Source organism: Leucopleurus acutus (genome assembly GCF_964270905.1).
Source record: "Leucopleurus acutus genome assembly, chromosome: 11".
In the NCBI taxonomy this organism is placed as follows: Eukaryota; Metazoa; Chordata; class Mammalia; order Artiodactyla; family Delphinidae; genus Leucopleurus; species Leucopleurus acutus.
In genome coordinates, this window is record NC_139152.1 from 40601204 (window position 1) to 40624340 (window position 23137).

At 40.3% G+C, this 23137-nt stretch overlaps 3 protein-coding genes across 6 annotated transcripts in view; 2 read left to right on the plus strand and 1 right to left on the minus strand.

Moving 5' to 3' along the window:
• SPATS2 (spermatogenesis associated serine rich 2) overlaps positions 1-23137 on the plus strand; it is a 151121-nt gene that overhangs the window by 30606 nt on the left and 97378 nt on the right. The window lies entirely within an intron of this gene.
• LOC309968529 (cytochrome c-like) lies at positions 5017-5773 on the plus strand. Its single transcript, XM_082849803.1, has one exon. It carries the CDS (start codon positions 5028-5030, stop codon positions 5340-5342), a length of 315 nt encoding a protein of 104 aa, XP_082705929.1. The 5' UTR covers positions 5017-5027; the 3' UTR covers positions 5343-5773.
• Positions 8455-22983, minus strand: LOC309968916 (large ribosomal subunit protein eL34-like; the record flags this gene model as incomplete). Its single annotated transcript, XM_082850434.1, has 3 exons — positions 8455-8908; positions 10703-10715; positions 22885-22983. The coding sequence occupies 3 exons, from the start codon at positions 22981-22983 to the stop codon at positions 8502-8504; spliced, it is 519 nt and encodes a 172-aa protein (XP_082706560.1). The 3' UTR covers positions 8455-8501.

The window sequence follows — 23137 nt, forward strand, 5'->3', positions numbered from 1 at the left end:
TCACTCAGCTTAATTATTTTGAGGTTAACCCGTGTTTATGGTTAGTGTGTATCTATTACAATTTTTTTTTATGCATTCAGTAGCCAGCTGATGGACTTTGGATTGTTAGCAGTTTTTAACCACTACAAATAAAAACTGCTGGTGAACATTTGTGTGCATGTCTTTGTATGGACATTTATTTTCTCTTGGATAAATACCTAGGAGTAGAATGGCTGGGTCGAATAGTTTAACTCCTTTAGTTTTTTAAGGAATTGTCAAAGTGCTTTCCAAAGTGGTTTTGTCATTTTTACACCCCTATCAGTCTGTGAGAGTTCCAGTTGCTTCACATTTTTGCCAGTACTTGATGCGGTCAGTCTTTTTAATTTTTAAAAACTTTAGTCCTTCTAATAGTTGCATAGTGGTACCTGATTGTTTTGATATGCATTTCCCTAATGACTAAGGAAGCTGAACTGCTTTTCATGTGCGTCTTTGGTGAAGTGTTTTAAAATCATAAACCCATTTAAAAAATTGAGTTGTTCATTTGCTAATTGTTGTTTTGAGAGTTCTTTATTCTGGATACAAGTCCTTCATTAGATATATGATTTGCAAACATTTTCTATCACTCTGTGCATTATCTTTTCTCATAACAATGTCTTTTCAAAGAACAAAAGTTTTGTGCTTTTGGTGTCATGTCTAAGAAATCTTTGTCCAACCCAAGGTTAAAAAGTTTTTCACTTCTGATTTCTTCTAGAAAACTTAATAGTTTTAGGTTTTACATTTAGATCTGGAATCCATTTTGAATTAATTTTTTTATATAATACCAAACTATGGGTGAAAGTTCATTTTTTGCATATGGTTATCTAATTTTTCAGTACCGTTTGCTGGAAGACTGAATTGCCTTTTATCTTTGTCAAAAATCAATTGTCTGTATATGTGTGGGAATGTTTCTGGACCCTCTATTCTGTTCCACTGATCTTTGTGCAAGTACCACATGGTCTTTGATTACTATAACTTTATAATACATCTTGAAATCAGGTATTGTTCACCCTCCAACTTCTTTTTCCAAGTTGTTTTGGCCATTCTAGTACCTCTGCATATTCATATGGATTTTAGAACTAGTTTGTCAGTTTCTACAAAAATGTCTGCTGGGATCTTGGTTGAAATTGCTTTAGCTCTATTCAGTCAACTTGGAGAGAATTGACATTCTAACAATATCAAGTCTTCCAGCCCAATAACAAATATATGTGTGTATATATATCCATTTATTTAGGTCTTTAATTTCTCTCCACAATGCTGTGTAGTTTTCACTGTACAGATCTTTCACATCTTTTGTCAGATTTATTCTTATTTTTAATTGTTGAGTCTTTTAAAACAATTTTTGTTGGAGTATAGTTGATTTACAGTGTTGTGTCAGGTGTACAGCAAAGTGAATCAGTTAGATATATACATATATCCACTCCTTTTTAGATTCTTTCTCATATAGGTCATTGCAGAGGATTGAGTATAGCTCCCTGTGCTATAAAGTAGGTCCTTATTTAGTTATCTATTTTATATATAGTAGTGTGTATATGTGAATCCCCATCTCCCAATTTATCATCCCCCCCTTTCCCCCAGGTGACCATAAGTTTTCTACATCTGTGACTCTATTTCTGTTTTGTAAATAAGTTCATTTGTACCATTTTTTTAGATTCTAAGTATAAGCGATATCTTATGATATTTGTCTTTGTCTGACTTACTTCACTCAGTATGACAATCTTTAGGTTCATCCATGGTGCTGCAAATGGCATTATTTCGTTCTTTTTTATGGCTGAGTAATATTCCATTGTATATATGTACCACATCTTCTTTATCCACTCCTCTGTCGATGGACATGGTTGCTTCCATGTCTTGGCTATTGTAAATAGTGCTGCAATGACGGATTTATTCTTACGGGTATTTTTTTTTATACTATTGTGTTTTGTTTTTTTGTTTTTTTTTGTTTTTTGGCTGCACCACGAAACTTGTGGGATCTTAGTTCCCCAACCAGGGATCAAACCCAGGCCCACAGCAGTGAAAGCGTGGAGTCCTAACCACCGGACCGCCAGGGAATTTCCTGTACTGTTGTGTTTTTAGTTTCAGTTTCTGATTGTTTATTGCTAGTTATAGAAATACAATTGATTTTTGTGTACTGATTTTGTATTCTGCAACCTTCCTAAATTCATTTAATCTAGTATAGTTTTTTTGTAGATTTCATCAGACTTTTTCATACAAATAATTATGTCATCTATGAGTAAGGACAATTTTACTTATTTCTTTTCAGTCTGGATGCCTTTTAATTCTTTTTCTTGCCTGATTGTGTTGGTTGGAACCTCTAGTACAGTAGTAAAGAGAAGTAGTAAGAATAGATATCCTTGTCTTGTTCCTGATCTTAGGGGGAACCCTATCTTATGTTTAAACCTTCTTTTAAAATGTCTTTTTCAGGTTGTTATATTATTTCTTATTCTTGGGGTGCAGTCTCTGATGGCTGTATCAGCTGATTTCCCTGTGGGAGGTTTGTTTCTCTGTGTTTGTTTTTTCTTTTTTCTTTAAACACTGAACTTGGGAATTCCCTAGTGGTCCAGTGGTTGGGGCTCCATGCTTTCACTGCTGGGAGCCCAGGTTTGATCCCTGGTTGGGGAACTAGGATCCCACAGGCCACATGGAGCAGCCAAAAAACACAAAAAACAAAAAAACTGAACTTAAGTCCTGTGTGTCTCAGATTGTGGAATCATCTCTACTGTACAGTTTTTCATTTGCTCTGTTGTGGTCCTATTTCATTCTTTAGTTCTGAACCTTATTTATGATGAAGTGTCAGATTGAGGTCCTTGTACCATACGTGTAGTGTGAATTTAGACTTCACATCTGTGAATGATGCAGGCCTGGGATCCATTTTCTTCCAGGTAACCTTTTCCATCTCTAGGCGCAGGTGCAGTGCTTGCTGTTCTCTCAGTGAGCTGAGTGTTTCTATTTCCTGTTTCATGGATGGAGTAGACCTTTATGTTTCTCGAATTTATAGCCAGTTCAACTTGTTGGCTTGGCACGGGGACTATGGCCTAGATTCCTTTGCAGTTCGTAGGCATTAAGGCATCTGTCTGGTTTAGATATTCCTGTGTATCATTTGGCTTCAGCTCTGGACTACTGTAATAGCCTTGTTTTTTTTGGCTGGGCCGCATGACATGTGGAATCTTGTTCCCCAACCAGGGATCGAACCTGCGCCCCCTGCATTGGAAGCGCAGTGTCTTAACCACTGGGCTGCCAGCGAAGTCCCCTGTAATAGCCTTTTAAATGGGCCCCCCAGATTCCACTCTTAGAGGCCTAATATCCATTACCGACACAGTGATCGTTTATTTGATTTAAATTTTAGTGCCTGTGTTGTCACCTTCCTTGGGCACCATTCCTACTCTCTGGTTACTCTGGCTTTTTATTTTCCCTAATGCCCTGGTCTCCCACTCATGTCAGAGCCTTGTACAAAGGCTGTTCCCTCTGCCTGGAATACTCTTCACCACCACAACTCTTTTCCTTGCCATTTCCTCTTCATCTTTGGTTCTTATCTCAGATATCACTCTTGATTTCAGAAGTCTTTCCTGACCCCTCAGATTGGTTCAGGTTTTCCTGTCCTTGTGTATCTCATAGCTTTATTTATTTTTATTTATTTGTTTATTATTATTTTTTTTTGGTACATGGGCCTCTCACTGTTGTGGCCTCTGCCGCCGCGGAGCACAGGCTCCGGACGCGCAGGCTCAGTGGCCATGGCTCACGGGCCCAGCCGCTCCGCGGCATGTGGGATCTTCCCGGACCGGGGCACGGACCCGTGTCCCCTGCATCGGCAGGCGGACTCTCAACCACTGCGCCACCGGGGAAGCCCCATCATAGCTTTATTTTAATGGCATTTATCACAGTTTCTCTCAGATGTAAACTGTCTGAGGGTAAGGACTTCGTCTTGCTCATCACTATATTTCCAGCACTGACAAGAGTGCTTATACAGGTAGATATACAAAAAAGATTGTTAAGTGGATGAATATATTCACTGAGTAATTTCCTCCATTAGACTGTAAGCTTCAAGAGGGTAGGACATTTTATTTTGTTCACTAGAGTATTTCTCAGTGCCTACAGAACCTGGGATATTATAGGTGCTCAATAAACATTTGGTGACTGACGAATTGAATGAATGAGTGAGAAAAGTAGTTTTAAATAAGGATGGAGGCCAGAGTAAGGTCATTTAATAAAGAATTTTATTTGCAATGCTGAGAAGCTTAAATTTTAGACTCCTTGGGGAATTTTAAGCAGGAGAGTGACGTGTGCAGGCTTACATTCAATCTAGAAGGATCCCTTCAGCAATTATGTGGAGGATAGTTGGAACATTATAAAGCTATTGCTGTAATATAGGAAAGAGATCAAGCCCTGATATAAGGTAGTTGGAATAGAGAAGACAAATTCAAGGAAATTTAGAAATGCTGTATGTTAGATTAAGATAATGACTGGATTAAGGTAGGGGAAGAAGGGGAAGAATCTAGCATCACTCCCTGAGTTTCTTATTTGGGAGACCACCTAGAGTAGGCACTCTAAGAAGAAGGGCAGGTTTGGGAGTGAATGAATTTAATTGAGACGTTATTTTTTTTTTAACATGGGAAATCTGGATAATTTTATTGATTTTTGGTAGATTTAGCTGGATTATGGATATTCTTTTTTTTCTCCCTCACACATACTTAATCCTTTATGTATAAATATACAAAACCTACCATCCCTTGTTTTTTAAGAAACTGATTTGAGTTAAGCAGCTCTTTTACTAGGGACATGTTCCATTTGAGTTTCCTGTGGGATATCCAGGTGGAGATGTACATAGGTAATATGGAGCTCAGTTGAGAAGGTCTGTTTCTGTACTGTTCCTTATAATTTCAGTTAAAACAACCTGATGGGCACCAACACCCATACATAGGCGCGAACTGGCGTGTCCTTGGGCTTAGAGAGCGGGACGTTCAGCTTGCGAGAGGGAACATCTTAGTTGGGTACGGAGAAAGAACGATTTAAAAATGGGTAATGTTGAGAAGGGCAAGAAGATTTTTGTTCAGAAGTGTGCCCAGTGCCATACTGTGGAAAAGGGAGGCAAGCACAAGACTGGGCCAAATCCCCATGGTCTGTTGGGGCGAAAGACAGGCCAGCCTGTCGGATTCTCTTATACTGATGCCAACAAGAACAAAGGCATCACCGGGGGAGAGGAGGCGCTGATGGAGTGTTTGGAGAATCCCAAGAAGTACATCCCTGGAACAAAAATGATCTTCGCTGGCATTAAGAAGAAGGGAGATAGGGCAGACTTGATAGCTTATCTCAAAAAAGCTAATGCGTAATCGTTGGCCACTGCCTTATTTATTATGAAACAAATGTCTCATGACTTTTTATATGTACCATATTTAAATTGATCTCATACACTAGAATTCAGATCATGAATGGCTGATGTAATATTTTTGTCCTGATTTAAATAACATTGGCTTGTGGCTAAACAAATATGGTCAGCTTTTTGAATTTTGATAGTAATTGCGGTTCAACAAGTACTCTCACTGCTTTCCCTTTCTAAAGAGATGATTAAACTTGAATAAGGAATGTTAAACTTTTCAGGGATATGGTGAAGCCTTCTCAAACCCTATAGGAGATTGGTTTTATATTTAGATTTCTATAACTGATTATATTAATATATTTAAATATTGAGAAGCTCCCTTCACTGTCTCATAGAACAGCAAGAGTCACCTGTGTTTCAAGCTGTGTTCATTTGCCTGTTAAAGCAAGGGCTGAAGGTACGATAACAATGTCCACTTTATCTTTTTGGTTTTAACTATGCCAATTTAATTATTTTAATTTATTTATTATTAAAAAAACAAAAAACATTATTATTATTATAAAAAAAACAACAAAACCAACCTGATGATTTTGACTTTTTTTTTTTTATAGTTTTTTTTTTTTTTTTTTGGCCGCAAGGCATGTGGGATCTTAGTTCCCTGACCAGGGATCAGGGATCAAACCTGTGCCCCTTGCAGTGGGGGCACAGAGTCCTAACCACTGGACTGCCAGGAAATTCCCTACTTTTTCTGTCTTAGGCAGTTTCAGCATGCTTTGTCTCCCGTCTTTGCAAAACTGTAGTAGATTTTTCTTGCCTTTGTTTCTGTCCTTCTTGTTTGGCCCTTTGCCAGGTAAACTTAAGGGATTGCTGACTTCTGACTCCTGCATTATTCCCATGTCCACATACATTTTCCTCTCTCCTCTCTTTTTCTCAAAGATCATTTAATTTTTTTCCTTTTAGGGTTCTTTTCTTTTTTTTCTTTTAAATTTATTTATTTTTGGCTGCGTTGGGTCTTCGTTGCTGTGTGCAGGCTTTCTCTAGTTGCGGCGAGCGGGGGCTACTCTTCGTTGTGGTGCGTGGGCTTCTCATTGCAGTGGCTTCTCTTGTTGTTCTTCAGTAGTTGTGGCACATGGGCTCGGTAGTTGTGGCTTGCGGGCTCTAGAGCTCAGGCTCAGTAGTTGTGGCGCGGGCTTAGTTGCTCCGCGGCATGTGGCATCTTCCCGGACCAGGGCTCGAACCCTTGTCCCCTGCGTTGGCAGGCAGATTCTTAACCACTGCACCACCATGGAAGCCCTAGGGTTCATTTTTATCAAAGTTATATGTATACATAGTTTGTGGAATCGAATAGTTCTGTAAAGTTTGTTAAAACATAAAATACCTTTTCCCCTTTATTTCCCTTCAGAGGCACTTTTAGAGCTTTTTTTAGTTAACACTTTTTGGTATTTATCTCCATTTCTCTAAATAATATGCTTATATTGCTATTTCGGTACCATCAGTTGTAAGATACACCATAATTTTATGTACTACTAAAAAAGAGAAGTAGGCCCAAGATGGGTAATCTGTAAGAGGCCCTGCTTAAAGCTGGGAAACTACATGAGAATGTAAATGAGAAGAAGCCCACCACACGGAAAGGGACAGCAAGGCAGCTCATATGTCTCAACCCTGGCATTGTGTAGGAGGGGTAAAAACTTTCTTTGGAATTTGAACTGGTTTTCAGTTTGAATTCACACTACCTATGTTGTACCAAAAACTCAAGCAGAGATTTTTTAATTAGAGATTGTTTGAGGTTGGTAGTGTCTTAGGCACTTAGAAGAAACAAATAACAGTTGTCATCAGTTGTGTCTGGATTTCAGAGATGTTAAGATATATGAAGAAAAAAAAAAAGGCATCTTAGAATCAGTGAAATATGGTTCCATGTGCCAGACACTGGTCTTTCTTTTTCTAGGAGTTTTGCTGTCCTGGAGAGCAGAGAAATGGATACATAGCTGGAGGGGAAACTGGAGTTAAGAGTTGTCTTTTTAAAATGGGAGCAATCATTATACACCTGAAACTAATATAATGTTATCTGTCAATTGTACCTCAAGAAAAAACTAAAAATAAAATGGGAGAAGTAAGAATGTGTTAATACAATGCCAATAGAGATGATCCAGTAGAGAGGGAAACAGTGCTGATGCAGAGTGAGAATGAGGAATGACTGGGCAGTGGGGTTTGGGATCTGGTATCCAAGTGGAGGCATTGGCTTTAGACAGGAGCAGTCAGTTCATTCACAGTAAATAACAGGAGGGAAGAAAAGGCAAATGGGAGCCGGTGGTGGTAGTGGTGGAGATTGCTTCCTGTTTCACTGAGAAAATGGAATGAAGGGCAGCAGCTGGGAGTGAAGATGGAGAGGTGTTGATGGCTTGAGGAGGAAGGAAATGACATGAAATGGACCTATAGGGGGGTGTGGGAGAACGAATGGATAAGGCAAAAGTTGTAGGATTGTCATGCTGAGCTATGAGACCATTTAAAGTCAGCAATTGTGAATCTTAAGTGAAACTGTTTGGTATAGGTGTGTTTGTTTTCATCTTTTTCTTTTCAAAGCCATGTTTGGTTGCTTGTTGCAGGCGTAGCGTAGAGAGACAGTTGTATTTTTTACCATGTTATTAGGGAAAAATTTAAATACACAAAAGAAATAGAGCCCTCATGAACTCATCACACAGCTTCAACACATATTAACTCATGGCCAACCTTTTTTGTTTTTATTTTTTAAAGTCTTTATTGAATTTGTTACAGTACTGCTTCGGTTTTTTTTTTTTACGTTTTAGTTTTTTAGCTGAGAGGTATGTGGGATCTTAGCTCCCCGACCAGGGATCGAACCCTCACCCCCTGCATTGGAAGGGGAAGTCTTAACCACAAGACCGCCAGGGAAGTCCCCCAATCTTGTTTTATCTGTTGTCTTACCCACTTCCATCCTTTCTTATTATTTTGAAACAGTCCCAGACATCATATTTTATGCATAAATATTTCATATTGTATCTCTAAAAAATACGGACACCTGCAAAAAAAATACCATTACCACACCAAAAACATTTATAATTCCTTAATATCAAATATCCTATCAGTTTTCAAATTTTCAATTGTCTCTCACTCTCTTTTGGCTTTTGATTTTTTAAATTATTAACTCAAAAAAGCTTCATTTTAAAAATTTAGTTTTCTGACTCTGTGTTTCTGCCTTTAACACTTTCAGAACGATTTTCTGCTCCTCAATAAGAAAAATACGCTTGATCCTGCCACGGACACATTTAGTACACATGGAACCACAGTAGGCCCAGCTGACATGTTTTTTCATTTTAGACAACCTCATAAGAACTTTAGGTCTCACAGCACAAACTCCTAGAAGTTGGCCTGGGTACACGCCACATGTGGATTTTGGTGCTTTCCCAACCTTTTTGGTTTGAAGGTAAACAGTTCTATTTCCAGGGGTTTGGGGCAGCCTAGTTTTGTTAGAGGCTGTATTGTAGGGTAGTCTACAACGGTATGTCAAATGCCGGACCACTCTGAATGCCTCTAGATACCGTCCCTGGAAGAGGAAAAAGAAAGCTATTGTGAGTTCAAAAGTCAGATATGACGTCACTTGTCTCTTGAATGTCCTAAAGGGTTTAGTTGTTTGACAGGGAATTATATTTAGCAAGGGTAGGTGTTCTGCCAGGCAAGTATGATAAAGTGTGGGAGGGTGCAAAAGTCTGAGATGCAGGAAAGGGAGTGATTGTAATGATGGACCTGGAGCTCTAAGCTAAGGTAGGAAATGACAGGAGAGGGGGTGGGATCAATTGCTTGTAAGTTCTGTTGAGGTCAAAGTGTTCTTGGAGTTGGGGTGCTAGAAGGAGCAGTCTGCGAAGATGGGAAGTGATGATTGGAGAGTGGGATGCAGATGAAGTGGAGATCATGGAAGGACTGTAGTTATCATATTGACAAGTTCTAGGATATTGACTAAGGGAGTGAGTGGCTAAAGTAGGGTAGAGGACAAGATCATTGCATGTGAGGAGGTCAAGGAACTGAGAGGTCAGAGTATCACAAGAGTCATCTAGGTGAGCATTTGAAATCACCTGGAATTATGACAGACCAGTGAGGTAGGAACCAAAAGCTTTGAGGCTTGAGAAGAAGTGACCCAGCTTATCCAGATAAATGTAGCAGAGGGGCGGGGAGGTGGAGGTATGGTCTGACAGGGGCTTTTTTTGGGAAGGAAGAAAGGGGAATAACCTGGAAGCAGAAAGAAGGTACAAGGTGAGTACCTCCTTCTTCTACCCCCAGGCCCAGTAGTATAACGGGTGTGGGAGAGAAAACAACCACAGATAGGACTGTAGAGAGAGCAGTGGCCTCAGCCATTAGATTTCAGTTAGAGCAAAAAGGTGAAGGGACCATTCAGACAAGAGGTTGAAGATACAGGGGATTTTGCTGATGAGTTCCAGAGGATATGATGGAAGGATTTCAGGAATTGAGGGACGAGTGGGAGAGGGGGCTGGTTCATGAAAGATGATGTACTTAGCCATATGGGGATGAGAGTTGGAGGATTTGAAATGACTCCAGAGTCCTGGGTTTCTTGTAGCGAGTGATATAAGTAGGGTTAGAGATCATAATGAGATTAGTCTTGATGTTTCAAGGCAAATTGTAGTATAAGTAGATGCAGGATAGAGATATGGGAAGAAGCTGCAGGATAAAAGGGTTCCTTGACTACTGGTGCTGGTGTAGAGGCTGGGGGAATGCAGAACTGGAGCTCTGTTACTTGCTTTCTACTCCTGGGGCCAAAGTGATCTGCAGTAAAAAGCTGTTAATCCATCTCTTCAAAAACTAGAATTCCCTGTTCTATTTCCTGTTGTTTACCTTCCCTGCTTCTATTTTCTCCCCTTTCTTACTGAAAAGTAGAATATTTGGATGTTTTTAGTACCCTATTCTTAAATATCCTACATATCCTGGAAACTGGTAAATGACACTGTTACTAGCTTGCTGGGGAAATGACAGCACGATTACAGTAAGGAAGTGGGGAGGTGTAGCTTTAGAGTTGGAAAGGGAAGGGAGGGAAGAGGTTTCAGGCAGAATTAACTTTCAATTCCTTCAATCGGGCCAAGGAAACAGAGGAGTTAGAAGAGGGAAAGAGTTTGACCTGTGTCCTGGGAGGGGAGAGGAAAGTACTGTTTGGAAGGAGAGAACAGATCCTGTCAGTACCCAAGGATCTGTGTCCTGACAGGTTCCTGAAAGAGCTGTTGCTGGATGGGAGACTCAACTATTGCTGGATTCACTCATTTCAGTGGATATTTCCTAGCATCTACTATGTGCCAGGCACTGAGTTAGATGCTTGGGAGATCATGTGGAACAAGTAGACAGGTTCCTCCTTACCTGGATTTACAGTCTAGCGGGAAAGACAGTTAAACAGAGATTACAGTTTAACGTGAAGGCTCTGATAGAAGTAGTGAGGGCTTTTTGGAAGCCTGTAGAAAAAGCACTGGATCAGTCTCGGGGGTAAGGAGGGGAAGAGTGCAGGTTCTTGAGTTAGTGACATCTGATCAGAGACCTGCAAGATAAGTGGGAATTAGCCAGGCAAAGAGAATAGGGAGGAAAGTTACATGTCCAGTTACATGTTTGCCTCTGCAACTCCCAAACCTTATCTTAGCCTGGGGAACAGGGCACAGAATAAGCTATTCTGGTCACTGTCTTTATCCCCAATATTCCTGTACAACAGAGGTTGGCAAACTGCTGCTCATAGGCCTGGCCTGCTGCCTGTTTTTGAATGGTCGGCAAGCTAAGCATACGTAGTTAGCAGCTCATGCTGTAAGCCAAGAATGGTGGCAAAATTCAAACCCAGACGTCTTAGTCCCAAGTCTGTTTGCATTCCACCGATCACATTGTATTATAATTAGTTGTTTATGTTTTTATCTCTCAAGAAGAGACTTGAGCTTGAACCATGGCTTGCTTTTTCTTATATCTACCATTTCTAGCACAGGGCGAGTCCCAAGTAATGTTTATTAAATGACTTTCATGTGTATAATTTTATCTGCTCCCTAACAAATCCTGTGAGAATAACACATACATAAAATTTTCAAATAAATTATGTTTACTCTTTTAAATACCATTTCTTCCATTTTTATTAGCAATATTTAAAAAATATGTCATTTAAAACGTTAATAACATTAAACGTTGCTAAAGATAATTAGAAGTATTTTGTGCTATAACAAACACTTTCAGGAATTGCTGACTTAATGACATATATGTACAGCTGTTTGTTCTTACAGTAAATGTACGCGGCCTTCCGTATCTGTGGGTTCTGCATGGATGGATTCAACCAACTGTAGGTTGAAAATATTAAAAAAAAAAAAATTCAGAAAGTTTCCAAAAGCATAACTTGAATTTGCCACGGGCTGGCAACTGTTTACATAGCATTTACACTGTTTACAATTAATTTACATAGCATTTTCATTGTATTAGATATAAAAATAATCTAGAGATGATTTAAAATATCCAGGAGGATGTGCATAGGTTATATGCAAATACTGTGATGATTTATATAAGGGACTTGAGTATCCGAGGATTTTGGTATCTGCAGGGGTCCTGGAACCAATCCCCTGAGTGGATACTGAGGGACGACTGTAATCTTGGAATGCTGGATATTTCTAGTTTTTGTCAGCATTTTATAATTTCTATGTATTCCTTTGTCAGCTGTCAGTTTTAGCTGCTGTCTTCCACCCCCTGGCACCACCATTTTAAATTTGCTGCTTCTGTCATTTATGAATTCAGAAACTAGAAATCTAATCTTATTAAAACTGTGTATAAAGTAAGTAAATAGTCTTGGGGATAATACCTGTGAGTAAAGTGAAAACGAGGTTTCACTTTTTAAAAGAATTTATTTATTTGTTTGTTTATTTATTTATGGCTGCACTGCGTCCTGGTTGCTGCACTCAGGCTTTCACTAGTTGCAGCGAGCAGGGCTACTCTTCGTTGCGGTGCATGGGCTTCTCATTGCAGTGTCTTCTCTTGTTGCGGAGCACGGGCTCTAGGAGCACAGGCTTCAGTATTGTGGCTTGTGGGCTCTAGAGCGCAGGCTCAGTAGTTGTGGCTCACGGGCTTAGTTGCTCTGCAGCACGTGGGATCTTCCTGGACCAAGGATTGAACCTGTTTCCGCTGAATTGGTAGGCAGATTCTTAACCACTGCGCCACCAGGGAAGTCCAGGGGTTTTATTCTTAAGGATTTTATAACCCAGTTGGAGAGATCAAACGTACTGGGAATAATCATAATGTAAAAGTATATTAACTCCAAATTTGTATATCTCATTGCCCACCTAACACCTCTATGTGGTGTCTGTTATGCATCTCGAACTTAATATGCTTCCCCCAAGATTTTTCCCACAGTCGTCCCCATAACAGGAAATAGAGACTCTCCTGGTTACTCGAGCCTTAAACCTAGTTGATGCTTTTCTGTCTGTAACATTTCACATCTAATCTAGTTTTACCTTTAGGATACATGCTGAAGCTGATCACCGTTTCTACTGCTACCACCAAAATTCAAACTGCTGTTCTCTCTTTCCTGGATTATTGCATTAGCCTTCTGACTGATTTCTCTACTTCTGCCCTTATCTCTGTACAGTCTGTTCTCAGCAGACATCCAGAACAATCCCCGAAAAAGTAAGTCAAGTCGGGTTGTCACTCCTTTGCTCAAAGCCTTCCAGGGGCTTTCCATCTCAGAGTAAAAAACAAATTTCTGACAGTGGCCTTAAAAGATTGTAAAGAACCTGGCCTCAGTTTGCCTCTTCTGGCCTAATTTCCTATGACTCTTTCCTCTGCTCACATCCCTGTAGCCACAGTGACATCCTTGCTGTTTTTTTTAAGATGCCAGGTTGTTTCTTCTTCAGAGCCTTTATACTTGCCATTACCTCTTCCTGAAATGCTTTCTCTATGGAGGTAGCATGGCTTTTCCTCTTTCTTTAGGTGTTGGGATCAGATGTCATCTTATCAGTGAAGTCCTGAGTGTCCTTACCGCCTTGATCCTGCTTTACTTTTCTCCATAGCACTTATTAGCATCTGACAGGCTGTGTGTATTTTAATTAATTAATTAATTTAAAAAATTTAACTTTACTTAAAAAAATTTGTTTCACTGCTGTCTCCCCATAGGCATAGAACAGGGGCTGGCAAGCTAAAAATGGCCTGCTGCCTGTTTTTGTAAGTAAAGTTTAATCAGAACATAGCCATGCACATTCATTATAGTATTGTCTGTGGCTGCTTTCACACTACAGCAGTGGAGTTGAGTGTTGCAACAGAGACTGTAAGGCCTGTAAAGCCTAAAATATTTGCTGTCTGGCCCTTTACAGAAAAAGATTGCTGACCCCTGGGCTAGAACAGTGTCTGGTACCTAGTGGGTGATTGAATGGACATAATGTAAGTGCTCATTGTCAGGGTACAGACTGTACATTGCTACTGAGGATATAGATTAATATTTCAAAAGTTGTTATTAGACTTTAATAATTGGGGAATATGTCAATCAATAATTTGTTCTAGCTGAAGTCCTTGAATTTATTATGCTCATTACTACCTGATAGCAGAGATGTGCCGACTTTTTGAAGGCTACACCTGATTTGGAGTGATAGTGTTCCAGAGGCACAAGGTCCTTTATTTTTAAAGTTTTAATTTTTTTTGCCACGCCACTCGGCTTGTGGGATCTTATTTCCTCGACCAGGGATTGGACCTGGGCCCTCGGCAGTGAAAGCTGGGAGTCCTAACCACTGGACCTCCAGGGATTTCCCCAAGGTCCTCTTAAATGTAACCTTTTATAATAGTGCTACAGAAAGGACTCTAAATAATGAGTAGGTGGTAGTGTTGGTTGCATGCTGTGAAAAACATGAACTTAAATAAATGGATATAGCTCTCAGTCATTTATGCTAAAGGATGGGCATATGGAATAGATAATAATAATAATATTTGACTTTGGAATACATTTTTGGATTGCAAATGGATTAACCTGATTATTCCAGGTACTTCTAATAGTGTTTTAAGTAGCATAATAAAATCAAACTGGAATAAAACCAATTCAGAAGAATCTGGAAAATTGTATTGCTTCTGGCATCCTGTCTTTGTCCAAATCTTATCTTTCTAAAAGCTGCATCCAGTGGATAAATAATATCAATCACACAAAGAACCTGTGTGGAGAGGTGGAGAAGATTTTAGAAGTGTTTTGTTTTAAAAGGCCTTTACTGGAACTGATCTCAGTGTAGGGGAGGAGTCTTAAATCTCCTGCTTAGTGGACTATAATACTGTATGCTGAAAAAGCTAAGTTAAAAACGATGAAGAATTATAGGGTCAGGGCTGGAAGAACCTTTTTTTGGTTAAAAATGAAGAATTATAGGGTCAGGGCTGGAAAAACCTTTTTTAAAAATTATTTATTTATTTATTTGACTGTGTCAGGTCTTAGTTGTGGCACGCGAGCTTCTCTCTAGTTGTGGTGCGTGGGCTCTAGAGCCCGCAGGCTCAGTAGTTGCAGCGCATGGCCTTGGTTTCCCGGCGGCATGTGGGATCCTAGTTCCCTGACCAGGGATTGAACCCGCGTCCCCTGCATTGGAAGGCAGATTCTTAACCACTGGACCACCAGGGAAGTCCTAGATCTGGAAGAAACTTTGTCCAGTAAATATTTGAATGTGCCCTAGCCACTTCGTTAGACACAGATGCAGAGGTGAATAAGACAGTCACTGGCCTCATGAGACTTATTATCTAATCCTCATCCCCAGTCCGCACCTCACCTCATTTTATGTTGTGTGATGGAAACTAAAGCTTGAGAGATCCAGCACCTTGCCAAAGGTTATGTAGCTCATTACTGATAGAATGGAACTAGAATGCATATTTCTTATATGGGGAATAAAAGCAAAATATTCATTTATGCAGAGTTTCGAGTGCTTACCAATGTGCTTATCCCTGTACTAGGTGCTGAGGGATCCAGTGGTAAATATAATGGCCCCATCTCTTTGATGTAGAGCTTAAAGGAAATTTTTGGGGGAAACCAGAATTTTTCCCATTATATTGCATTATACTGTTTACAGTCTTTTATCTCATGGAAAGGTTAGGGGCTCTCAAAACTTCATTCTTCAGTGTGACTTCGTTGAATGCGTTTAGTGTTTTTCTGACACCTGAAGTCAGTTTTATTGAGGGACTTTTGAATGAGAAAGGAAGCATTAGGTAGTTGTGGACTCTCTGTGGAAGAATGACCTTTACTTATTCCACAGTTTGTATAGAGCTTAAACTTCTGCCCTGTGAGCAAGAGAGAGTCTTTCTTCTCCCTTTGTATTAGATGACTTTCTGCTATCAGGACCCAGAACCCAGACTGATATTTAAAATCAGCCATATTATGGGTTAAATAGACTTCTGCACAGTGACCTTCTCTTTCCTTTTAGTTACCCGAACTTGGGTATATGTAATGTATATGCTGGGTATGTATATACTTGGGGGTATACGTATTACTCAGTGTTCAAAGAATCGTATCTGAAGCAGAACATATATTTTATTCTTTAAAAGTTCTTCTCAAAGTGATTATATTTGATTTTTTCTTCTCAATGCTTGCTTGCTAAAAAAAAAAAAATCAAACCTGTGACAGTCTAGGAAAGAGTGAAAAAAGGTGAATTAAACTGCTGCTAAATAATTTAGGATGTTTTAGTTATTTGTTTTCATAGAGGGTTAAGGCTTTTTTCCTTAAAATGTCTAACTGGAAGTGTTTATACAATGGAGAAAGTGGTTACATTTTCAGAGTAAGTTATCTTGACCTCAGGCCTCTTTACTCTTCCTATTCCAGAGTCCCTTCTGCCATTCTGCGAGGTCCAATTAGTTCTTGGCTCAGCTGTTTTAGTTTCACTACAGAAGTTGAGCTTAACCATGTTTATAATCTGTGAACATCATATTCCATTGTTTCTTTTAAGAGCTAGAACGTTAAATTCCCTGCCAGTGATCTAAAACATATTGAATTGTATATCTTCAAATGCAAAAGATTTATTTTCTCTGAACTTAGATCATGGCATTTAGCAATGAAGAGACCTTAGAAATTGTGGTTATTATATATTAGTGACGATTATTCTAGTTCTGCTGCAGGTATAACCACTTTTTAAAACACTACACATTAGTGTTATGTTGCAGAGGAGGTAGTATGACTACCAGTCTCAAATTACTTATTAAAAAACATTTGTAAAATAAGTGAAATAATATGCTAGGAAGCAGCAAACCATTTGTGTGTGTGTGTGTGTGTGTGTAAATGTAGGTGCTTTCAAGTAACGTGTAAAGTTAGACTGACATACAGTTTGAAACATAATACTTGTCACATTGTAATTGTATACATTTAAATCAGCCATGAAAATATTTTTTACCGTGGTCAAATCAAATATTTCTACTGTGGGAAGAAGAAGGAGTTGGGGGCAGCATAAAGATGCTGTTTTATGTTATTTGGTTGGTAATATAGAAAGGCAGACTAAGTTTCACCTCCTAACATTTCAGGCTAGGGTCTCCAGGCATGTTGTTGCAGTTATCTATTGCTAAAGAACAAAACCACTCCAAATTTGGCATAAAACTTATGGTTCTGGGTGTTGACTGAGCTCAGCTAAGTGATTCTTGCATGAGTCCTCTTATGTACTGGTAGTTAGATGGGCCTGGGGTTATTTCGGAGGCTTCCTACCAGACTCACAAGCATGGCACTTGAGCAGGGAAGTCCAAATAGGTAGAAGCTGGAATAGTTGGGGATCCTTGATATCTCTCCCTATTTCTGTGTAGTCTTTCCAGCATAGGGGCTTCATGGTAGCCAGACTTCTTACCTGGAGGCTTAGGGCTCTAAAAGTACTTGTTCCGAGTAAGAGAGCCAGAAGGGAACTATATTGTCTTTTATGACCTAAATTCAGAATCAGTGTCAATTTCCACTGCATTTTATTCATTAGAAGCAAGTCACTGGGGCTTCCCTGGTGGCGCAGTGGTTGAGAATCCGCCTGCCAATGCAGGGCACACGGGTTTGATCCCTGGTCTGGGAGGATCCCACATGCCACCGAGCAACTAAGCCCATGCGCCACAACTACTGAGCCTGTGCTTTAGAGCCCGTGAACCACAACTACTGAGCCCCCGCGCCGCAGGTACTGAAGCCCGCGCACCTAGAGCCCGTGCTCCGTAGTGAGAAGCCACTGCAATGAGAAGCCCGCGCACTGCAACGAAGAGTAGCCCCCGCTCGCTGCAACTAGAGAAAGCCTGCACGCAGCAGTGGAAGACCCAACACAGCCAAAAATAAATAAATTAAATAAATAAATTTATAAGAAAAAGAAGCAAGTCACTAAGGCCAATCCACATTCAAAGGGAAGGGAATTAGAGTCTACCTCTTGCTGGGAGGAGTGTCAAGAACATGCAGACTTATTTCAAAGCCACTTTAGTCTTCTCTCTGGCTACAAATTACAGTATTTATCTTCCTCCACATGCAAAACACAAGCACTCCTTCTCAAAGCCTCCAAAGTTTTATCTAGTACAGCATCAGGCTCAGGCTAGAGATCCAGGATCTTGTAATCTAAATCAGATCCAGGTGCAGATAAGGCTATTTGGATATATTAGTTCCTTGGGTATAGCTCCTTGAGTACCCTTGCCTTCACTTTGAAGACCTGTGGACTAAAGAATCACCTTATCTTTCTCCATACCCAGCCCACCCAATATGCAATAATGGATGGGCCTAAGATAACAACTTTAGACACTCCTGTTCAAAAATAAAGAAAAAATGGAAGGAACACAATAGTCACCGGTCCATACCAGTTCTGAAATCCAGCCAACATATTGCTAGTTGTGTGATTAGGGTTCAGCCCCTACTGCCTAGGAACCTTTCCTCTACGGCTCTTGGTTTTGCCCTTTGAATTATCATTCCTTTTCCATAAAATGTATTCTCTGTTTGCATGTAAGTAATTTTCCCAGCCTGTTTCCTGCCCACAGAGCTTTGGGCGGGGTGGGGTGGGGGTCCCAAAAGCCTTTTTTTCATTTTGTACTGTCTCTGTCCTTTTTAGTCCAAGATGACAATGTTTCTGCACATAAAATTCTCTGTGACTCTTACTGAAGGGTTCACTCTATTAGACAAAAGCCACATTTACACATTGATATAACCCCTTCTCTCCCTTAGGCTTTGTAGAGGAGAAAAAAGTTTTCCTTGACCCTCTTAGGGTCCCTGGCTGGATTTGAAAATTAAACTGGCAAAGACTGATTAAGAGGAGAAAAGTATACAAATTTATCTGATGTAAATTTTATGTGAAATGGGAGATGTAAACGAAGACTCAAAGAAATGTTTGAACCTGAGTATTTTTATGCCAGGTTTAATGAAGAGTGGACAGTGTGGAGAAATGATAGATCAACGAGTATGAAGTAAGTGTAGTAAACTGGGGGAGATATAGCAAGGCCTGTTTGTTAGGGTTCCTTTCCTTGTCCCTTTGTCTTTGGAGATACAGATGCTCCCTCCTTCCAGGTGTAGGGAGGGTACCTCTTACATGAGGGTTTTATGACTTGTTTCAGGGGAGAAGGTGGGGGGAGACCCCCACAGAGTGACCTTCCTCTTTCTGATCTTTTCTCAAGATTCTTCAGCTTAAAATATTCAGTATGCTAGGGTGCCATATTTTGGGGTAGCATGTCCTGAACCCTGTCAGCTTCCTTTAAGCCTTTTGTGGGACAACACCTTTAATATTCTCAGAAGGCCTTATGTTTGAAAGCATCTGTGAGACTCCACCTTAAAATCTTTTTGGAGTCCTAACTAGGGGTAGGCAGACTATGGCCAGTGATCTAAGATTTGTTTTTACTTTTTTTTTTTTTTTTTTTGAGCCACGCCGCGCATCTCGCGGGATCTGATTCCCTGACCAGGGATCGAACCCATGCCCTCTGCAGTGGAAGTGCAGAGCCCTAACCACTGGACAACCAGGGAATTCTCTGTTTTTAAATTTTATTTTTTTATTTTTTTTAAATTTTTATTTATTTTATTTATTTGTTTTTGGCTGCGTTGGGTCTTCGCTGCTGTGCGCGGGCTTTCTCCAGTTGCGGCGAGCGGGGGCCACTTTTCACTGCGGCGCACAGGCTTCTCCCTGCGGTGGCTTCTCTTGTAGCAGAGCACAGGCTCCAGGCTCAAGGGCTTCAGTAGTTGCAGCTCGTGGGCTCCAGAGCGCAGGCTCAGCAGTTGTGGCACACAGGCTTAGTTGCTCCGCGGCATGTGGGATCTTCCCGGACCAGGGCTTGAACCCATGTCCCCTGCATTGGCAGGCAGATTCCCAATCACTGCGCCACCAGGGAAGCCCGTTTTTACATTTTTAAAGGGCTGTTAAAAAATAGAAGAATGTTCAACAGAGACTCTGTATGGCCCTCAAAGCCTAAAATATTTATCTGGCCCTTTATGGGAAAAGTTTGCCAACCCTTGGCCTAAACAAAAATTTAATCTTTAGGCCATGTTTCCCTGACACTGCCTTGGATTTGACCTTTGCCCAGAGGGCATTTCTTAATTTGAGAAACGTTTGCTATATGGGGAGCCTGGGAATAAGGAACATTTATTTTTGGACCTAGCAAGTCCTGACTCCTTTGTATGTCCTCTATATTCTGCTTGAAAATTATATAATTCCTTCTTTTCTTATCTCTCTCTACCTGTACTTTGTGGCACACAGCTTAAAAAAAAAAGCAGTTGATACTTTTGACATTCTGCCTGGAAATCTCTACCCAGATCCATCAGTTCATTAGTTATATTTTCTATTTTTCACATTACTGCAGGTGACAGCTTTGCTAAACCTTCCACCATTATCTAATAAGATTCTCCTTTTCTATAGCTTCCAATAAGGCTTTCCTCACTTCCTTTTTTTTAAATTTTTTTTAATGATTATTAAATTTATTTATTTATGTTTGGCTGCCTTGGGTCTTTGTTGCTGCGAGTGGGCTTTCTGTAGTTGTGGCTAGCATGGGCTACTCTTCGTTGCAGTGCGCGGGCTTATTGCAGTGGCTTCTCTTGTTGCAGAGCATGGGCTCTATGCGCGTGGGCTCAGTAGTTGTGGCTCGTGGGCTCTAGAGTGCAGGCTCAGTAGTTGTGGCGCACAGGCTTAGTTGCTCCGCAGCATATGGGATCTTCCTGGACCAGGGCTCAAACCCGTGTCCCCTGCATTGGCAGGCGGATTTTTAACTACTGCGCCACCAGGGAAGTCCCTCCTCACTTTCTTTTAAGCCAAGGATTAGCAACCTTTTTCTGTCAAGGGCCAGATCATAAATATTTTAGGCTTTTTGGACCTTATGATCTCTGCTGTCATAGTGAGAAAGCAGCCATAGACGTAGACAGTATGTAAGCAAATGGGTGTTACTGTGTTCCAATAAAATTTTATTTACAAAAACAGGCAGCAGGTTGAATTTTGCCAGTAGATTGTAGTTTGGTGATCCCTGTTTTAAGTCTTTGTTGACAGCTTCCTACCAGTGTCCTTAAGACCCTTCAGGCTTTCACTAACACTTTCAAGGCCCTTCTTGCTTTCTCCTGCCATCCAGTCCCAAAGCTTAACATTTTAACTTTTTGTTATGGAAGTAACCTACTCCCTATACCAAAGTCTGTTTTGGTTATCTTTTGCTTTGTAACACACCATGCCAAAATTGAGTGATGTAAAACAACACTCCTTTTATCTTTCATGATTCTGATGTTTGGGCTCAGCTAGCAGTTCTTTCTCACGGTTTCTCGTGAGGATGCAATCAGATGATAGCTGGGGCGGGAATCATCTAAAAGCCTTCCTCACCGAAATCTCTTACGCAGTTAGAGGCAGATGGGGTCATCTCCAAGGATTCCTCATTCACAAGTCTGGTGGCAGAGCTCGGAAGACTGAAACAGCTGGCACCCCTCGGACGTCTCCAACCCTCTGAGGCCTTGTACCATGGTTTCTCCAGAATCAGGGATATAGGGTGGCTGGATATCTTATATGGTAATTCAGGACTGCAAACTTGCCTGAACTGGGAAGGTACCAGGCAGAGATTTTATCACCTTTTATGACCTAATTTCCGAGGTTGCTCAGTGTCACTTCTGCTTCATTCTCTTTGTGGGGAGGAGAATTGGACCCTACCTAATTTTTTTTTTTTTTTTTTTGGCTGCGCCATGAGGCTTGCGGGATCTTAGTTCCCCAACCAGGGATCAAAACCAGGCCCCCAGCAGTGGGAGTGTGGAGTCCTAACCACTGGACCGCCTGGGAATTCCCAGACGCTGTTTTTTTGATGGGAGTAAAATCAAAGAATTTGCAAAGATGTTTTAAAACACAAAATGCCCCACACATACACCTATCAAAAAATTTTGGAAGCTAGCATATAGTGGGTCACACTTTGTTAGGGCAGGCTTTCTCTTTCCTGTTCATGGGGATGGTGGAAGTAGGAGATCACCTCCCATGATTTAATGTTGAAGAATGGATTTGTCAAGAGCTGTGGAAGGAGACTTCACAGTAACAAATACATCTTTTCTTCAGTAGAGATAGGACATGGGAACTTTGGACTTGGCATTTTTTTCTCTTTCTCTTCTTTCTTCTTTGTGAGAGTAGGTATAACAGTGCCTCCATCCCAAAAAGAGAAAATAAAAGGAACAAAGAAAGAAAGAAGAAAAACTCTCAAACTATTAAAAAGTCTGCCACAGAGATTTGTTTGAATCGATGAATAACATTTTTCCAAGGGTTAAAGAGTATGTGTACCTGTTTGTCATTTATACTTCCAGTTGAATTTAGCTAGCTTTCTTAAGAGATACCTTTAAGGGAGATTTTGAAAAGGGGGTAGGTGATAGAAGTAATTTTAAATTTGGGGACTCTAGAGCAGGTGGTAAAGCAGGTTATAAGAAACTTTGAATAGCATTAGGGAATGGTCTTTAGAAGCACTCTACTGCCTGACCCCATCTGAAGAGACGTTGCTCACCTTAGCACAGTGATCTGGCTCCGGAGGTAAAATATTTGGAAAAGTTGGGGTCTCTTATATATTTGTAGAGGCTATTGTGTTATTTTTTCCTTTCTCTCTAGATGAAAAGAAGGTGACAGTGAATATATTTTGCTTTATTTTTTATGGTCAACCAGGCAATGTGAATACTGCATTTTTGTGTTCTTCCCACTGTTTTCTTTTTCTTCCGGTGTTTCTCTTTTTCCCTTGCTCTCTGGATTTGTACATCATGAGAATTTTTTTTTTCTTTTTTTTTTTCATCATTAGAAATTTACCCAAATTCTCTGACGATCTGAAAAAAGAAGATGGCTTAGTGAATAGGAAGTTGTTAAAGAAATAGCTACCTGCCATATTGCTCTTCCTACTCTGGGAAGAAGAAATGCCTGTATTTAATCATCTACCTTTTTTTTCCCCTTGGTATCCAGATCTATACATTGTTGAATTGGGGGTAGAGAGAAAAGCCTATTAACTTTTATCTTAAACGATTCGGTTAGTTTCTTTACTTGGTATTTGAACAATACTCTTACAAAGCTTTAATAGAATCCTACAACACATGCTCGAGGTTTAAGAGCCTCGAGAAGAGTCAGAAAAGTTTTGGAAAGAGTTACATTCCCAAGGAGGAGGACAATACGTACCTTATTTTGAATTACTGAAAATGGTGAAGACTTCCCACTATAGTTCTTTAACTTCAGTTGCAACTTGGAAGTGGTGACATCTCTTTTGGGGCCTGGCATTTTGTACCTTTTCCAGTTGTTTTTTTAATCTGCATTTTCTTTACTTCTAATTGACACACATTACCATCTGAAATGTTCCTGTTGGTTTGGAGGGAGTAGAGATGGGGAGGGAGAAGGAAGAGTTAACTTTTCATGCGTTTTAATCGGCCAGTAT